Source organism: Canis lupus, chromosome 15 (genome assembly GCF_011100685.1).
Source record: "Canis lupus familiaris isolate Mischka breed German Shepherd chromosome 15, alternate assembly UU_Cfam_GSD_1.0, whole genome shotgun sequence".
In the NCBI taxonomy this organism is placed as follows: Eukaryota; Metazoa; Chordata; class Mammalia; order Carnivora; family Canidae; genus Canis; species Canis lupus.
The window spans coordinates 289,534-309,530 of NC_049236.1; the positions used below are offsets into that span (position 1 = coordinate 289,534).

General features: G+C 41.2%; 1 protein-coding gene across 1 annotated transcript; it reads right to left on the reverse strand.

Moving 5' to 3' along the window:
* Window positions 1-13,552: 13,552 nt before the first annotated feature.
* LOC119869315 (olfactory receptor 2D2-like) lies at window positions 13,553-18,354 on the reverse strand. Its single transcript, XM_038557547.1, has 2 exons — window positions 18,268-18,354; window positions 13,553-15,408 (listed from the first exon to the last, which is right to left on the reverse strand). The coding sequence occupies exon 2, from the start codon at window positions 15,396-15,398 to the stop codon at window positions 14,460-14,462; it is 939 nt and encodes a 312-aa protein (XP_038413475.1). The 5' UTR covers window positions 15,399-15,408; window positions 18,268-18,354; the 3' UTR covers window positions 13,553-14,459.
* Window positions 18,355-19,997: the final 1,643 nt, after the last annotated feature.

Here is a 19,997-nt window from a genome sequence, read left to right on the forward strand (position 1 = left end):
GCTCGGAGGGGCTGTGGGGGGCTCCGCGGAGGGGGCTGCGAGGCGGGAGCGCGAATCCAACAGCGCAGGCCCCGGAGCACAGGGCGCCGGGACACAGCCCAGGATCCGGCCTCCACCGGGACAGGCAGAGGCCGGGAGGGCCCAGGACAGCAAGGACGCTCCTGCCCCAGCTGAGCAGATCAGCGGCCCCGCCCCGGAGCCTCCAGGCCCTGCAGACCGAGAGCTCCGGGGTTACTGCGGGGGCTGACTCCAGGGCTGCAGAGCTGGCCCCGCCACTGGGGCTGTTCCTCCTGGGGCCTCACGGGGTAAACAACCCCCACTGAGCCCTGCACCAGGCAGGGGCACAGCAGCTCCCCCAACTGCTAACACCTGAAAATCAGCACAACAGGCCCCTCCCCCAGAAGATCAGCTAGACTGACAACTTCCAGGAGAAGCCAAGGGACTTAAAGTACACAGAATCAGAAGGTACTCCCCCGTGGTTCTTTTTTTGTTTTGTTTTGTTTTGTTTTGTTTTGTTTTGTTTTGTTTTGCTTTTTGATTTGTTTCCTTCCCCCAACCCCTTTTTTTCCTCCTTTCTTTTTCTTTCTCTTTTTCTTCTTTTTTTTTTTCGTTTTTTTTCTTCCCTTTTTTTTCTCTTTCTCTTTTCTTTCCTTCTTTCTCTCCTCTCTTTTTCTCCTTTTCCCAATACAACTTGCTTTTGGCCACTCTGCACTGAGCAAAATGACTAGAAGGAAAACCTCACCTCAAAAGAAAGAATCAGAAACAGTCCTCTCTCCCACAGAGTTACAAACACTGGATTACAATTCAATCTCAGAAAGCCAATTCAGAAGCACTATTATACAGCTACTGGTGGCTCTAGAAAAAAGTATAAAGGACTCAAGAGACTTCATGACTGCAGAATTTAGAGCTAATCAGGCAGAAATTAAAAAAATCAATTGAATGAGATGCAATCCAAACTAGAAGTCCTAACGATGAGGGTTAACGAGGTGGAAGAACGAGTGAGTGACATAGACGACAAGTTGATAGCAAAGAGGGAAACTGAGGAAAAAACAGACAAACAATTAAAAGACCATGAAGATAGATTAAGGAAAATAACCAACAGCCTGAGGAAGAAAAACCTACGTTTAATTGGGGTTCCCAAGGGCGCCGAAAGGGACAGAGGGCCAGAATATGTATTTGAACAAATTCTAGCTGAAAACTTTCCTAATCTGTGAAGGGAAACAGGCATTCAGATCCAGGAAATAGAGAGATCCCCCCCTAAAATCAATAAAAACCGTTCAACACCTCGACATTTAATAGTTAAGCTTGCAAATTCCAAAGATAAAGAGAAGATCCTTAAAGCAGCAAGAGACAAGAAATCCCTGACTTTTATGGGGAGGAGTATTAGGGTAACAGCAGACCTCTCCACAGAGACCTGGCAGGCCAGAAGAATACTTTATCCAGCAAGGCTCTCATTCAAAATGGAAGGAGAGATAAAAAGCTTCCAAGACAGGCAGCAGCTAAAAGAATATGTGACCTCCAAACCAGCTCTGCAAGAAATTTTAAGGGGGACTCTTAAAATTCCCCTTTAAGAAGAAGTTCAGTGGAACAGTCCACAAAAACAAGGACTGAATAGATATCATGATGACACTAAACTCATATCTGTCAATAGTAACTCTGAACGTGAACGGGCTTAATGACCCCATCAAAAGGCGCAGGGTTTCAGACTGGATAAAAAAGCAGGACCCATCTCTTTGCTGTCTACAAGAGACTCATTTTAGACAGAAGGACACCTACAGCCTGAAAATAAAAGGTTGGAGAACCATTTACCATTCGAATGGTCCTCGAAAGAAAGCAGGGGTAGCCATCCTTATATCAGATAAACTAAAATTTACCCCGAAGACTGTAGTGAGAGATGAAGAGGGACACTATATCATACTTAAAGGATCTATCCAACAAGAGGACTTAACAATCCTCAATATATATGCCCCGAATGTGGGAACTGCCAAATATATAAATCAATTATTAACCAAAGGGAAGAAATACTTAGATAATAATACACTTATACTTGGTGACTTCAATCTACCTCTTTCTATACTCGATAGGTCTTCTAAGCACAACATCTCCAAAGAAACGAGAGCTTTAAATGATACACTGGACCAGATGGATTTCACAGATAACTACAGAACTTTACATCCAAACTCAACTGAATACACATTCTTCTCAAGTGCACATGGAACTTTCTCCAGAATAGACCACATATTGGGTCACAAATCGGGTCTGAACCGGTACAAAAATTAGGATTGTCCCCTGCATATTCTCAGACCATAATGCCTTGAAATTAGAACTAAATCACAACAAGAAGTTTGGAAGGACCTCAAACATGGGGAGGTTAAGGACCATCCTGCTAAAAGATAAAAGGGTCAACCAGGAAATTAAGGAAGAATTAAAAAGATTCATGGAAACTAATGAGAATGAAGATACAACCGTTCAAAATCTTTGGGATGCAGCAAAAGCAGTCCTAAGGGGGAAATACATCGCAATACAAGCATCCATTCAAAAACTGGAAAGAACTCAAGTACAAAAGCTAACCTTACACATAAAGGAGCTAGAGAAAAAACAGCAGATGGACCCTACACCCAAGAGAAGAAGGGAGTTAATAAAGATTCGAGCAGAACTCAACGAAATCGAGACCAGAAGAACTGTGGAACAGACCAACAGAACCAGGAGTTGGTTCTTTGAAAGAATTAATAAGATAGATAAACCATTAGCCAGCCTTATTAAAAACAAGAGAGAGAAGACTCAAATTAATAAAATCATGAATGAGAAAGGAGAGTTCACTTCCAACACCAAGGAAATACAAACGATTTTAAAAGCATATTATGAACAGCTATACGCCAATAAATTAGGCAATCTAGAAGAAATGGACGCATTCCTGGAAAGCCACAAACTACCAAAACTGGAACAGGAAGAAATAGAAAACCTGAACAGGCCAATAACCAGGGAGGAAATTGAAGCAGTCATCAAAAACCTCCCAAGACATAAGAGTCCAGGGCCAGATGGCTTCCCAGGGGAATTTTATCAAACGTTTAAAGAAGAAACCATACCTATTCTCCTAAAGCTGTTTGGAAAGATAGAAAGAGATGGAGTACTTCCAAATTCGTTCCATGAGGCCAGCATCAACTTAATTCCAACACCAGACAAAGACCCCACCAAAAAGGAGAATTACAGGCCAATATCCCTGATGAACATGGATGCAAAAATTCTCAACAAGATACTGGCCAATCGGATCCAATAGTACATTAAGAAAATTATTCACCATGACCAAGTAGGATTTATCCCTGGGACACAAGGCTGGTTCAACACCCGTAAAACAATCAATGTGATTCATCATATCAGCAAGAGAAAAACCAAGAACCATATGATCCTTTCATTAGATGCAGAAAAAGCATTTGACAAAGTACAGCATCCATTTCTGATCAAAACTCTTCAGAGTGTAGGGATAGAGGGAACATTCCTCGACATCTTAAAAGCCATCTATGAAAAGCCCACAGCAAATATCATTCTCAATGGGGAAGCACTGGGAGCCTTTCCCCTAAGATCAGGAACAAGACAGGGATGTCCACTCTCACCACTGCTATTCAACGTAGTACTGGAAGTCCTAGCCTCAGCAATCAGACAACAAAAAGACATTAAAGGCATTCAAATTGGCAAAGAAGAAGTCAAACTCTCCCTCTTTGCTGATGACATGATACTCTACATAGAAAACCCAAAAGTCTCCACCCCAAGATTGCTAGAACTCATACAGCAATTCGGTAGCGTGGCAGGATACAAAATCAATGCCCAGATATCAGTGGCATTTCTATACACTAACAATGAGACTGAAGAAAGAGAAATTAAGGAGTCAATCCCATTTACAATTGCACCCAAAAGCATAAGATACCTAGGAATAAACCTCACCAAAGAGGTAAAGGATCTATTCCCTCAAAACTATAGAACACTTCTGAAAGAAATTGAGGAAGACACAAAGAGATGGAAAAATATTCCATGCTCATGGATTGGCAGAATTAATATTGTGAAAATGTCAATGTTACCCAGGGCAATATACACGTTTAATGCAATCCCTATCAAAATACCATAGACTTTCTTCAGAGAGTTAGAACAAATTATTTTAAGATTTGTGTGGAATCAGAAAAGACCCCGAATAGCCAGGGGAATTTTAAAAAAGAAAACCATATCTGGGGGCATCACAATGCCAGATTTCAGGTTGTACTACAAAGCTGTGGTCATCAAGACAGCGTGGTACTGGCACAAAAACAGACACATAGATCAGTGGAACAGAATAGAGAATCCAGAAGTGGACCCTGAACTTTATGGGCAACTAATATTCTATAAAGGAGGAAAGACTATCCATTGGAAGAAAGACAGTCTCTTCAATAAATGGTGCTGGGAAAATTGGACATCCACATGCAGAAGAATGAAACTAGAGCACTCTCTTTCACCATACACAAAGATAAACTCAAAATGGATGAAAGATCTAAATGTGAGACAAGATTCCATCAAAATCCTAGAGAAGAACACAGGCAACACCCTTTTTGAACTCGGCCATAGTAACTTCTTGCAAGATACATCCACGAAGGCAAAAGAAACAAAAGCAAAAATGAACTATTGGGACTTCATCAAGATAAGAAGTTTTTGCACAGCAAAGGATACAGTCAACAAAACTCAAAGACAACCTACAGAATGGGAGAAGATATTTGCAAATGACGTATCAGATAAAGGGCTAGTTTCCAAGATCTATAAAGAACTTCTTAAACTCAACACCAAAGAAACAAACAATCCAATCATGAAATGGGCAAAAGACATGAACAGAAATCTCACAGAGGAAGACATAGACATGGCCAACATGCACATGAGAAAATGCTCTGCATCACTTGCCATCAGGGAAATACAAATCAAAACCACAATGAGATACCACCTCACACCAGTGAGAATGGGTAAAATTAACAAGGCAGGAAACCACAAATGTTGGAGAGGATGCGGAGAAAAGGGAACCCTCATACACTGTTGGTGGGAATGTGAACTGGTGCAGCCACTCTGGAAAACTGTGTGGAGGTTCCTCAAAGAGTTAAAAATAGACCTGCCCTACGACCCAGCAATTGCACTGCTGGGGATTTACCCCAAAGATACAGATGCAGTGAAACGCCGGGACACCTGCACCCCGATGTTTATAGCAGCAATGGCCACCATAGCCAAACTGTGGAAGGAGCCTCGGTGTCCAACGAAAGATGAATGGATAAAGAAGATGTGGTCTATGTATACAATGGAATATTACTCAGCTATTAGAAATGACAAATACGCACCATTTGCTTCAACGTGGATGGAACTGGAGGGTATTATGCTGAGTGAAGTAAGCCAGTCGGAGAAGGACAAACATTATATGTTCTCATTCATTTGGGGAATATAAATAATAGTGAAAGGGAATATAAGTGAAGGGGGAAGAAATGTGTGGGAAATATCAGAAAGGGAGACAGAACGTAAAGACTGCTAACTCTGGGAAACGAACTAGGGGTGTTGGAAGGGGAGGAGGGCGGGGGGTGGGAGTGAATGGGTGACGGGCACTGGGGGTTATTCTGTATGTTAGTAAATTGAACACCAATAAAAAAAAATAAATGAACTTTACAGTTTCAAAAAAAATAAAATAAAATAAAATAAAATAAAATAAAATAAAATAAAAACGAGTTTTATTTAGTTCAAGGTAATATTTTCCAGAGATACCCTGATTCGTGCTTTATTGTATTTTGTATACCTGTTGATAGTAGTACTCAACTAAACTCGTCGCTGTTTTGTTTAAAGTAAAGTCAGATGTTGAAAATAATCATCTTCTTGGTGGACCCTTTTATTTTACAAATAGGGTATTTATTTATTTATTTATTTTCTTTTTTTCTGACTTTTTTTAAATAGTAAAGTTATTTTTTATTGGTGTTCAATTTACCGACATGCAGAATAACACCCAGTGCTCTACCCGTCAAGTGCCCCCCTCATGCCGGTCACCCATTCACCCCCACCCCCCGCCCTCCTCCCCTTCCACCACCCCTAGTTCGTTTCCCAGAGGTAGGAGTCTTTATGTTCTGTCTCCCTTTCTGATATTTCCCACACATTTCTTCTCCCTTCCCTTATATTCCCTTTCACCATTATTTATATTCCCCAAATGAATGAGAACATACAATGTTTGTCCTTCTCCGATTGACTTACTTCACTCAGCATAATACCTTCCAGTTCCATCCACATTGAAGCAAATGGTGGGTATTTGTCGTTTCTAATGGCTGAGTAATATTCCATGGTATACATAAACCATATCTTCTTTATCCATTCATCTTTCGATGGACACCGAGGCTCCTTCCACAGTTTGCCTATTGTGGACATTGCTGCTATAAACATCAGGGTGCAGGTGTCCCGGCATTTCATATTTATTTATTTTCATCCTGAGTTGTAGAATGTAGCTTATGGTGTTTATTCTCGTAGAGTTTTCTTTTTCTTTCTCTTTTTCTCTTTTTCTCACAGATTTTTCTACTGAAGCAACCGAGAAGCTATGTCTCTGCTGTCCTAATGTCTTGTCTGGTAGCCCCATTTCTGTCTTGTAAGTGTTAACTATATTTTGTATAAAAAATCGTGTGGTTACCTTATGCATAGTATGTCTTCACCATAGTTCATGGCTGAATTTAGAATACTTAGAGGCATCAAGGTCAGTTAGGATCTTTCTTTTAATTGTTCAGAAAATGTATGATGAAATCATTAAGTAAGGGAAGAAAGATGGATGGGTAGAGGAGGAGAGACCCAGGGGATGTGGAGCTGAGACTTGCTCACTGTTGCCATGAGTGTGACTTGGCATGGTGAGGGTTGACTTATATTTGTGATTTGGATGTGTCATTAGACAGTGGTGTTTTATTAACCAAGATAGAGAACACAGAAGAAAGAAGAATTTACAGGGATTAGGAATTGCAGTGTGGGAGAGAAGATGACACGTTCAGTGTTTGTGCTGAATTTACAATGACCATCGAGTATTCAGATTGGAGATACGTAGCAGGCAGCTGAAAACCAGAGTTGCAAACTTGAAAGATGGGTTTGTCTGTTTGTATGTCATTTTTACGTGGTGTGGATTCACCATATAGAGGAACAAATTAAAAAATGAGAACAGCATTTTTTTTCTCTTTGATACTCATTTTGAAGGAACATGAATGTGTTTGGTCAGGGTTTATGCTGTCATAGGAGGTTGTGTGTGTGTGTGTGTGTGTGTGTGTGTGCAAGGCATACCCATTCTTGTTGAACATTTTGGTTAATCTTTAGTTAAATGCAAGATCATATGATACTCTGAAGTTTTCATATTTATAATATAGGACATTCTCTCTGAGGTTTTAAATTACTAAATCAGATGAGGACCCTTGGAAGTTCATTGGAAGTACATAATATTCCCATTTAGGTTAGGTAGTGATAAAATCCTAATGAGTTGTCAGTATTTTAACATCTGTGAAGTTCCCTAATTGGTATTCATACAGGTATTGTTAATGGAAATAACCTCTTGCACTCTAAAATGTTGTGAAAGAAATATTACTACACTACTTCTGCCTTTATCTGGAACATTCTTCCTTTTTAGATATTTGTATATTATGTCTATTGCCCCTAAAAGAATAGATATCTTATGATTTATTACCTCTTCCTGTTTGTAAGATACATTTTTTTCATATTTTAACATTTTTGAAATTGTGATGTGTTTAGAGTCACCTGGGACATTAATTTGAGTGTTTTCACCTTTGGAAAAGATGTTAGTAAATTAATTATGTATCTCAAAATCAATACTCAGAATCAGAATCAAGTAAATACTACACACGAAATTATCATAATGCACTACCCAGGCATTTACTATTGTCATGGGGCACTTTGATTAGTTGATTCCAATTTGGGCTCCTTAATGATTTTGTAGTACTGAGTTTAGTGTTCAACCCCTGGCTAGAAACACTGATTTTTCTGATCTTCAGGTGATAGATTAACACTGAGAATTTTTTAATGAACTCATGATTCCTCCAACAACCTCTGTCTATCTGTCACCTACTTAGGGAAGTGATCCCCCAATTGTTATGTGCTGACTTCCCTTCTGAAGCTGGGAATATCTGTTCATCCTTGTATTTCCAGAGTGAACCTCGTGAGGTGGCACATGCTAAATGTGAGCAAGGAAGTAGGCTGGTGGCTTGACTCACAACTTTGACCTGACCAATGGTCCAGTACCTGCTTTTCTTTTTGAGAGTCCAAGATCCTATGGACTCACTGAACCTCCACCTCTGTAGTGGACAGTGCTGGAAGGGATATCCAGAAAAATTCACTTGCTTTTATTTTTTATGTTTTTAAGATTGTTGAATTAAGACACTGATTAGAGAATATTTGGAAATTAAAGAAACTCTTTAAAATTCTAGCATAATCTTACTGCACAGCAATTGTCATGGTGAATTTTTAATTGTATAGGTATTTATTAGATAATTTTGTCTATATTTACACATGACATGTAATTGAAAAGTCATTTTTTTCCAAATTATTCTAAAATGTTTCTTTGGTTCTCTTTAACTGAAACACCACCTATTGATATATTCTTTCTTATAGAATTCTAATTTCACTTGTCTTTTTTTTTTTTTGGTCTGAATAATAGGTTTATTTATATTTTTATTTTTTTATAAGATTTATTTATTTATTTATTCACAATAGACATAGACAGAGAGAGAGAGACAGGCAGAGACACAGGCAGAGGGAGAAGCAGACTCCATGCCAGGCACCCGATGTGGGACACGATCCTGGACTCCTGGATCGCGCCCTGGGCCAAAGGCAGGCATGAAACCTCTGAGCCACACAGGGATCCCCTTATTTTTTTATTTTTAAAGATTTATTTATTTAGTCACAAGAGATGAGAGAAAGAGAGAGAGAGGGTGGATGCCAGAGGGAGATATCAGTGAGTCTACATTATTTTGGTTACGTTGCACAAAATAAAACTATTTCTTTCTTAGAAATACAGCAGTGGGAATTATTATGAGTATTTGTAGAAGTATTGAATTATGTCTCAGTGGATTTATGTGAGTGTGACTTTTCCTAATTTAAGAATGTACATTCAAGTTATTGCTGTCCTTTTTTTATTTCTTTACTGATTGAAAAATGTTGATTTTCTTACTACAGAGTGCCAAATAAATAGGAGGATGAAGTTTTCTCTTTGGAGGAAATTCCAGTTTTACTTTGTACCTACTCCTTTTAATCTAAAAATTGAAACAAAAGTTGTGTGCTGAATCCCCATTGTTGTACTCGGTGACTAGTTACAGTATACCGTACTTGAGGCTATTAGGTCTACAAACGCCATCCTATAATTACATTATTATTATTATTATTAATCTTAAGGTTATGGCTTTGGAAGTTTTAAGTACTAGGTTTCTCCTTTTGAAAGCAGATGTGGAAGTCATAAAGGACTGGCCGGATTTGTTTATTGAAGAGGTACAGTTTTTTTTTTTAATTTCAGGTTTCAGATTCAAGTAGAATTTGAGGAAAAGTATAATATATAGAATTGATCTTTTTATTCTTCTGGTGTTATTGGTGTTTCAATATAAATTATTGCTTGAATTGCTGTTACAGTCTTTCTGTCTGAGTTTCCTGGGAACATATCATCTGTTGTTCCTGCCTCCTGGCACTCGGTCATCTTCTGTGTGCTGTGGCAGGCTGCTGTTTATGGATGCCCAGCAGAGAAGTACTGAGGCTCAGTTCTCCAAACGTGGAGACCACTGTGGATTGGACAGCATGCCATCATGTAGACTGTCCTCATCCATCCCACTGTATGCTCAGTACTGTCTCTGGAGTGGGAGGAAGTTATTTCTTCCAAAAGGTTCAAATTAATTTCTAGTTAATATCATTTAATATCACTTCAAATAAATTTGACTACTTGTAGGTGTGTTGCCTGTTGTTTGTGAATGTATTTAAATTTTGTGTAATGGAAACGTATTTTCTGTTCTTGTTTTTAGACTTACAGATTTTTTATAGGAGAGAAAATGAGAATGTGGACAAAATGGGAACACCTGGAAGTTGATAGCTTTAACATAGAAGTTTTTTCCTGCAGTAGAAACTCTTTAAAAAGCAAGATTTATGTCCAGGAATCAGGAAATATTGGAAACAACCCAAATGTCTATTACCACCATATGATCCCGTTTTTGAAAAAAAAAAAAACAAATTAAGAAATATAGTATTTATTGTATTATTTTATAATATTACAAAATATATTGTTATATTTTAATGAGATAATATAGTATTTATCAGATTATATAAAGGATATGTACATATGTTGTAAAACTATCAAACCAACTGAAGGAATGATGAAATGATTCAGCATATATTTATCTTTCAGACAGTAGGCTGTGAGATGAGATTAGGGGAAAGCACACAGCTTAGTAGTATGCTCCATACTTGCCTTGTTTACTGAATGTTCTTTACTCTTTTAAAATATTATATAAAGAAAACATTTCTTAAGATCTGATTTAAATCAGAAAGGGAGACTGAATATAAAGACTCCTAACTCTGGGAAACGAACTAGAGGTGATGGAAGGGGAGGAGGGCGGGGGGTAGGGGTGAATGGGTGATGGGCACTGAGGGGGTACTTGACGGGATGAGCACTGGGTGTTATTCTGTATATTGGTAAATTGAACACCAATAAAAAATAAATTTATTATTTTAAAAAAAAGATCTGATTTTAAAAAGCAGCACATGGATAGCCTGGGTGGCTCAGCATTTTAGCGCCGCCTTTGCCCCAGGGCGTGATCCTGGAGATCCAGGATGGAGCCCACTTCTCCCTCTCTCTGTGACTCTGTGCCTCTCTGTGTGTCTCTCATGAATAAATAAAATCTTAAAAAAGGGCAGCACAATAATTGGTTACTTTGTTGTCTCAGTGCTGTAACAGAATAGCAGAGAGTAGATTGGGTGGCTCATACACAGATATAGATTTTGGATGTCCATGGCCCAAGCACCTGCAGATTTGGTGTCTGGTGGAAGCCCACTTCCTGGTTCAGAGGCCGCTGCTTTCTTCTTGTGTCTCCCACATGGCAGCTCTGTGGGCTGGGTTGTTTTTTTACAAGGGCGCAAATCCCATTCATGAGGGCTAAACCCTCGTGACCTCATCACCTCCCAACCATCTCAGGTCCTAATACCGTGAGGACTAGATTTTATCATGTGAATCTTTGGGGGGGGTCACAAGGATTCAGTCTGTAACATGTTTGGAGAATCATATATGGACTACCTAGGAGGTGAGTGAAAAACTCACCTAGGAATATATGACTAATTTTGTCTTTTAGGATATTTATAAGTAATTTAATGGTGTTACAGAAAGCATCGAATTATATGGAAATTTTTCTGATGTAGAACAGGAACTGAAAATTGCAATTCCTCACTAGCCAGTAAAAACTTTACTGTTGATCTCACAGGATAATTGTCAGAATCAGATGTAATATAGGATATAGGAAAATTTGTAAGATTTAAATGCTGTTAAAATGTAACATCATTCCTATTCTGGTATTCTGTGCAAACATAATTATTTGATATTAGGAGTCACAGAATTTCTGCTTTGTTTAAAACTGTGTTCTTGTTCTTGACTGTTTCTAATAATAGAACACACACCCTTGTTTTGTATTCGTTACTTCAACACACTTTGGGTTCCTTTGGGAAAAAAAAATACCAAGCACTGCCAGTATTGAGGAGTATCGGTTATGAATAAGTAAGCATTTAGAGTAGACAGGTGTAAGTTTTGTCTGGATCAGGATACTAGTCTGTGGCTCTGTGTCACTTCAGATGACTACCATGCCACCTGGTTCAATCTCTTTGCTCAGGATCCTGCTTCATGGAAGGCTGGAGTTTTGCTAATTCTGTCCTTCTATAAGCAGCCTAGGTTTCCTGTGTGTATCAGTTGGTGTATCCCTGAACTGGGTGTTATTCTGTATGTTGGCAAATTGAACACCAATAAAAAATATTATTTTTTAAAAAAAGATATACCACCTCACACTAGTGAGAATGGTGAAAATTAACAAGACGGGAAACAACCAATGTTGGAGAGGATGTGGAGAAAGGGGAACTCTCTTGCACTGTTGGAAGGAATGTGAACTGGTGCAGCCACTCTGGAAAACTGTGTGGAGGTTCCTCAAAGAGTTAAAAATAGATCTGGCCTACGACCCAGCAATTGCATTGCTGGGGATTTACCCCAAATATAGAGATGCAGTGAAAATCCGAGACACCTGCACCCCAATGTCTATAGCAGCAAAGTCCACAGTAGCCAAACTGTGGAAGGAGCCTAGGTGTCTATCGAAAGATGAATGGATAAAGAAAATGTAGTCTATGTATACAATGGAATAGTACTCAGCCATTAGAAACGACAAATACCCACCATTTGCTTCAACGTGGATGGAACTGAAGGGTATTATGCTGAGTGAAGTAAGTCAATCGGAGAAGGACAAACATTGTATGTTCTCATTCATTTGGGGAATATAAATAATAGTGAAAGGAAATATAAGGGAATGGAGAAGAAATGGGTAGGAAATATCAGAAAGGAAGACAGAACATAAAGACTCCTAACTCTAGGAAACGAACTAGGGGTGGAGGAAGGGGAGGAGGGCGGGGGGTGGGGGTGAATGGGTGACCGGCATGAGGGGGGCACTTGACGGGTAGAGCACTGGGTGTTATTCTGCATGTCGGTAAATTGAACACCAATAAAAAATTAATTTATTTAAAAAAATGGAATATTACTCAGCCATTAGAACTACAAATACCCATCGTTTGCTTCAACGTGGATGTACCTGGAGGATATTATGCTGAGTGAAGTAAGTCAATTGGAGAATGACAAACATTATGTGGTCTCATTTATTCAGGGAATATAAAAAATAGTGAAAGGCATTAAAGGTAAAAGGAGAGAAAATGAGTGGGAAATATCAGAGAGGGTGAAAGAACACGAGAGACTCCTAACTCTGGGAAATGAACAAGGTATGGTGGAAAGGGAGGTGGGCCAGGGGTGGAGGTGACTTGGTGATGGGCACTGGGGGAGCACTTGATGGGATGAGCACTGGGTGTTATACTATATGTTGGCAAATCGAACTCCAATAAAAAATATACCAAAAAAGGGTTGCCTATTAGCTTATGGAATGTGTCCCTAGCATCTCATGGGGATTGCTTTGTTGGGTGCTGATTCCTGCCGCAGCAAACAGGCAAATGCCCCAAGCATTACCCTGCAAATTGGCGCAACTTAGGAAACAACAATTTACTTTTGTAAAAATTCTATGAAGAGTAAGCAGAGGTTTTGGGAGGATCTTTCCAAGTAAGAGGGAGAAGAGCAGAAACTCCCTGTGGAGATTTTAACCTTTCTCTGGACTGCCTCAATTTTGCATCTGGGGAAATATTATGTCTATGCTCTCCTCCCTAATTCTGCTTATCCTCAGATGGACAGAGTCACTCTTTTTTTTTTAAAGATTTTATTTATTCTTGAGAGACACAGAGAAAGGCAGAGACATAGGCAGAGGGAGAAGCAGGCTCCCTGTGGGGAGCCCGATGGAGGGGGGGGGTTGATCCCAGGACCTGAGCTGAAGGCAGACGCTCAACCACTGAGTCACCCAAGTGTCCCTGGATAGAGTCACTCTTCCTTGACAGGTTGTAGTTTTCCAAAATGGACTTTATTAGAAACAAGGCGAAAAAATTCAAGATGTTTGAAGATACAAAAGCAAATGACTACAAAGCAGTACTTTAAGATGATTTCAATGTGTACAATTTGTGAATGGAGAGAGAAGGGTTCACTTCCTTGTCCTTGAGTCTCTCCCCACTAAGATTTCCACTTCTTGGTTTTTGAGTTTTTACTACTACTTCTACCCCCTGCTTTTTAATTTTTTTTATTATTCTTTTAATTGTTTTGTCTTTACTCTCTAGGGTTCCAGTCACTTCCACAGCCCAAAAAAGGATCATGGCTAATTCAAGGCCAACAGTTCATCTTGAGAAATACATTTAAAAGTTAAAACTAGTATCTGTTGAAAGCTATTGCTAGTCTTATACTAAACACTTTTCATATAGTATCTCATTTAATCATCACAACTTCGCCGTGAGGAAGAGCTATAAACCTTATACTAGTTAAATGACTTGCAAAACTACATGTATCTCTTAATTGTTAAAGTCAAGTCTCTAACCCTGCTCTGGCTGGCACTGCACTAAGGTCCTGGCTCTTGACCAGTGTGCTCTACTTTCACAATCACCTGTGTCCCAAACCATGTCACCATAGATACTGCAGTTGGCTGAGCACCCAGTTCCCTCCCCTGGGGCTGGGGTGAAGGGGTGGCTTTATGGAGTGCAGTCTTCCAGGTCTCATGGAAGAGTTGTTGGTGGGGTTGTGGGTATGAGTCCTGCTTTGTTCAGCACCCCAGGTTTTCATCTTTAAAGCCTCACTCTGGGGCCCTGCTCCATCCCATCAATTTGAGGAAAGCCTTTTTTACGTCCTTGTTCCTCAGACTATAGATGACAGGGTTGAGGAAGGCTGTGGCAATGTTATAGAAAAGGGCCATTTTCTTTCCACTGTTTGACAAGGAGTCAGAGCCAGGGCTCATGTACATGATGATGCATGGGATAGCGAACATGGTGACCACGGTGATGTGGGAGGCACAGGTGGAGAAGGCTTTGATCTGTCCCTGGGCTGAGCGGATCTTCATGATGGTGGCAAAGATGTTGGCATAGACAATGACAACCAGGGTCAGTGGGACCACAATGACATTGAAGCCCGTGATGAAGTCCACCAAGTCATTGAGGGATGTGTCTGCACAGGCCAGCTTCAGGACGGCAGGGACCTCACAGAAGTAGTGGTCAATTTCATTAGGGCCACAGTAGGGCAGGCGCATCGCAAAGAAAGTGTAGCACAGGCTACCCACCACGCCATAAACTCCACAGATGCCCACCATGAGGAGACACATCCAGCGGCTCATGATGACCTTGTATCGGAGAGGATGGCAAATAGCCACGTACCTGTCCACAGACATGATGGAGAAAAGCCAGGACTCCGTGACACCAAAGAGGAGGAAGATGTACATCTGGGCCACACATCTAGCAAAAGAGATGGCCCTCTTCTTGCTGAGAATGTGCATGAGCATCTGGGGCACAGTAGTGGTCGTGTAGCACATGTCCAGCATGGAGAGGACACTGATGAAAAAGTACATGGGTGTGTGGAGGCGGGAGTCCTCGCAGATGAGGATGATGAGGAGGCTGTTGCTCATGAGGATTAGCAGGTAAAAAGTGAGAAAGAAGGTGAAGAGCAGAGGGTTGGTCCTGGGGTTGGGGGTGAAGCCCAACAGAACAAATTCTGTCACACTGGACCGGTTGAGTTCCTGCATTGTGACTTGCCTGTTTAAAGAGTTTTGAGGGTATTTAATTGATTATCTATGCCAGGGGCATGTGAGGAATTTTCATACTCGTTGTTTCACATGTTTCTATAGCAGGAAGTTTGGGTTAGCAGATGGAGGCATGGCAAGATATGTCCCCATAGTAGCTTGGGTGGTGTTGGGGTTGGGTTCAGGATTCAGTTGGGGGTCATGGTGATGAGAATGGTGAATGCCAAATCAGGGAGGTGGTGTATGCTGTGCTCCACTCTGGCCTGTAGGTATGTTTTTCCTTTTCCTGACACAGCCTTGTTTTTTTCATTATTCACCCCATTTTCTGTTTTCACTTGGAACTATAGAGCTTGCTAAGTCTTGGTTTCAGATTAGGATCAGGGGAGGACTATTAGACTCATTATTTGGGTAAGGTTTGTCTTTTAATCACTGTTAGGATTCGGACTAAGGTTGGAATTGGGGCTTAAAGTCAATGCTATGCAGAATACAAATTAGAATTATGGGGCATATGAGTGGTTTAGTTGGTTAAGCATCTGCCTTCAGCTCAGGTCATGATCTTGGGGTCCTGGGATCAAGCCCCACATCAGGCTCCCTGCTCAGTGAAGAGCCTGCTTCTCCCTCTCTGTCTCCTGCTCCCCTTGCTTGTACTCTCTCTCTGTGCCAAATAAATAAATACAATGTTTTTAAAAATGAGAGAAAATATTTAAGATTTAGCTTTTTCTGATGAATGAAACTTCCCCAGTGTTCATTAATTATACCACCATTCAATACATTTTTACCAAATGCCTACTATAACGTTGTCTTTCAAAATGTGGAAGATATTTATAGTCAAGGAAAGATCATGGGTAAAGTGAATATAGTCCCATAAAGCAATTTTTAGAGTTGCCAAAATAAAAATAACCCCAGCACATCATGCAAAGAGGATATAATCTTAATGATATGTATATTGTACAATTAATCTTAATTTATATATGTTCTTTTTTAAATTTTTATGATAGTCACAGAGAGAGAGAGAGAGAGAGGCAGAAACACAGGCAGAGGGAGAAGCAGGCTCAATGCACCAGGAGCCCGATGTGGGATTCAATCCTGGGTCTCCAGGATTACGCCCTGGGCCAAAGGCAGGCGCTAAACCACTGCGCCACCCAGGGATCCCTATATACGTTCTTAATTAGAAACTCTTCAAAGACTCCCTTCCTTCTCACTGTCCATATGGTGCCAGTAAGTTGGTTTCACTTTGTTGGAGATGATGAACATACTGAGATTTAGAATTTTTCCCTGTGGCTGATCCACTTTTTGGTATTCATTGCCTTTCTGGTCTTATGATTTAGAAAAATTTATATGTTGTTCTGAACATATCAAAGTTCTAGTGATTATAGGAAACTGTGCAGAAGTAAATCTACAACACCCAGGGTTTTGTGAAAGGGGAATTTGTGGAGAGCAGTTAACAATTTGTCAGGAAGGGTTTCCTAAGCACATGCACTCTGTCCACGTGGATACCCCAGCCTACCTCCTTATCCATTACTGCCTTGTACACTCTTTGTTCCCTTTGGCTTTGTAGATTGCTCTCAACTTTCTGGTTTGTGAACTTTCACAGAGACATTTAATAGCGCATCTCCAAAGACTCTTGATATTAGAAAGAGTATCTCTTAGAAACGAAGAGCCAGCATCATGCATAATGCTAAATCTATAGCATAGAGGTCACTTAGGGGCCACGTCACCTGCACGCCAAATATAACCCACAGATATATTTTGCTTGGCTTGTATAGTTTTTTAAAGTTGAATTAATTGCCAATAATTTAAGAAGTTGAGCTTGCACATAAAAAACTAGATTTTCAGTATCACAAACTAGAGTTGGCAATTATGGGTCACACTCTGTGTTTCATGCACAGTTTCCAGATTCAGTATGTCTGGAGTGGAGCCCAAGAATGTGCATTTGTGACAAGTTCCCGGGTAGTGCCCGTGCTGCCTGCTGGTGGGTCCACACTTTGAGGACTACTGATCTACTTAATTGTGCAGAGAAAGTTGGCTCTCGGCCCAGGGCATGATCCTGGAGTCCCCGGCTCAAGTCCCCCATTGGGTTCCCCACAGGGAGCCTGCTTCTCCCTCTGCCTGTGTCTCTGCCTCTCTCTCTCTCTCTCTGTCTCTCATGAATAAATAAACAAAACCTTTAAAAAAAGAATTTTGCAAAGGGAAAATAATCAGATATGTGGGGAGAGATTTTCATCAAGGATGTTCTCTATAATATTATTTCCTAATAGGGAAAACTGGAAACAACCTAAATGTCCTGTAATAGGAGACTGGTTAAATAAATTATGGTGTATTGATATGATTGAAAATCCTGTAACCTTTAAAATCGTATTTTGGAGACTTACTTCACATTGTAGGGAAGTGCTCCAGTAGATTGTTAGTTAAAGAAACAGAATATTAAACTATATCCTAATAGTATAAAGATTTATATACATGGACCAAAAATTGGAAAGGAGTATACCAAAAAGTTAACAGTGGTCCTTTCTGGTGCTTAGATTTATAAGTGATATTATTTGTTAATGTTCTTTGAACTTGCTCAATTTTTCACAATAAACACCAATTTGTTTTATAATAAGGAATAAAGTTCAAAGCACTTTGAAGCTAGAATACATAGGGGTTTGGCCTCTTCTTTCAGACTGTTTAGACAAAAGAGTGGGTACAAAGAGGAGGATGGTGGATGGAGAGAAACACAGGTACCTGGAGATGGTCGTGGGAATGGAAGGGAGCTCCCTTCCTGCTACCCCAGCTCATCTCCACTGAGCTGTACTTGGAATGAATGAGCTTATGCAGCTTAATGCATGTACATGGCTCGGGTAAGGTAAAGGTGCTTTGGACAGGAGATTACCTGAGAGGTGACAACCCAGGTTGACTCTGTGTATGTGGAGAAGTCAGAGTGGGAGACAGAATGGTAACCCAAACAACCCAGCTCAGGTCGAGGATGGAACCAGAACAGCTCGCAGAAGGGAAGAACATGATCACTCTGGAAACAGGACAATGAGCTGCAATTCTAGATTCTTGAGTTCCCAACACCTCTGGGACTGGAAAACCAGGAGAAGTTGGCTAGAGCTCAGGGTGTCAGAGCCCTGGATTAGGGGTCAGCACACCCTGGATTGGGGCTCCTGTAGTAAGCTTGCTGCTCTTATCGTGTAACCTGTGCAAACTACTCCACTCCACCTCTACAGTGGGAACTCTGCTGGAGGTTGGATGAAGACAGTCCTGGATTCATGCCAGTGAACAAAGTAGGTGGTAGATAAACGTCAAAAACACCTGAGGGGCCATTGGTGTCCCTGCCTGAGCCAGCACTGGAGACAGGGACACAAAACACAGACACATCTCTGCTCTCTAAGCCACTGAGAGAGGCCAGAGAATGCTCCAGACGATGAGAGGAGGAAGCCGACTGGCCCTGGGCAGGGTGCTCTGAGCCCTGGCCACTCCCTTCTGGCTCCAGCCCCGGCCTCCACGTACCTATGGGCTCCCTCCTCAGAGGCTGGCCCCCAGCTGCAGGTCTCCAGCAAATGGGCACAAGACCAGGGTGAATCTGCCCACTACTCCCAGCTACATCCCACCCCACTTCCGTCCATCCCTCCCTGCCATCCAGCTGGGGCACAACGGCCATTGCTCACTATTAATAAAAAAGACCAGAATTATTAACGTCACACAGGCCTTCACATTTGGGCACAGCCAACTTCCCCGGTGGTTGTCCCTCTGTGTCCTATAAGAGCCCAGCTCTCCTGCTCATGGGAGCACTAGTCTGCTGCATGGCTTTGAGAAGTCACCCAGCCTCCTGGCCCTTGTGATCCCATCTGTAAAAGGAGGGCGGGAGATCATCTGTAACAGCCCCTCCAGGACAGATACTCAATGCTTTTCTACTTATAGCTAGATTTGGAGGTGACCAGAGGTGATTTGGAGGCAACTGGAGAGCTAGAGCTATAGGTGCCAGGGTCCCACATTCCCACACTTCTTAGGTGTCTAAGCTGCGTGGTGCTTAAATGTCCTCCACGGAGGACACTTGAGGCTGAGATAGGAGGGGAGGCATGTGTGACTGAGAGAACACCATCCTCTAGATAGGCTGTTCCCTGAGGACAGAAATGAAAATGGGTGTTGGACCACTGGGGTGCTGGGGAGCAGGACGTGGAGTCTTACAACTTCAGAGTTATGCGTATTCAGGTTTTTTTTTTAATTGGAGTTCAGTTTGCCAACATATAGCATATCACCCAGTGCTCATCCCGTCAAGTGCTCCCCTCAGTGCCCTTCACCCAGTCACCCCAACCCCCTGCCCACCTCCATTTCCACCACCCCTTTTTTGTTTCCCAGAGTTAGGAGTCTCTCATGTTCGTTTTCAGGTTTTGTCAAAAACAGACTTTTATGGGAGCTCAGAACCCACTCCATTCACAGCCCCCTCACCCAGACACACATGGCCCCCGGTGGCTCCTCTTACTAGCTGCAGACTTGAAATTCAATCTGATAACAGCTAGTACAACTAGCTTCACTTTACCAAAGTTCAGAGAGGGAAGCAACTGGCCTAAGGTCACACAGTAAGAGTGTCTCAAGTATGGTGAGCACCCATGTGGTTGA

Coding starts and splice junctions, on each gene's coding strand:
- LOC119869315 (XM_038557547.1), bottom strand. CDS start 15,398: ATGCAGGAACTCAACCGGTCCAGTGTGACAGAATTTGTTCTGTTGGGC.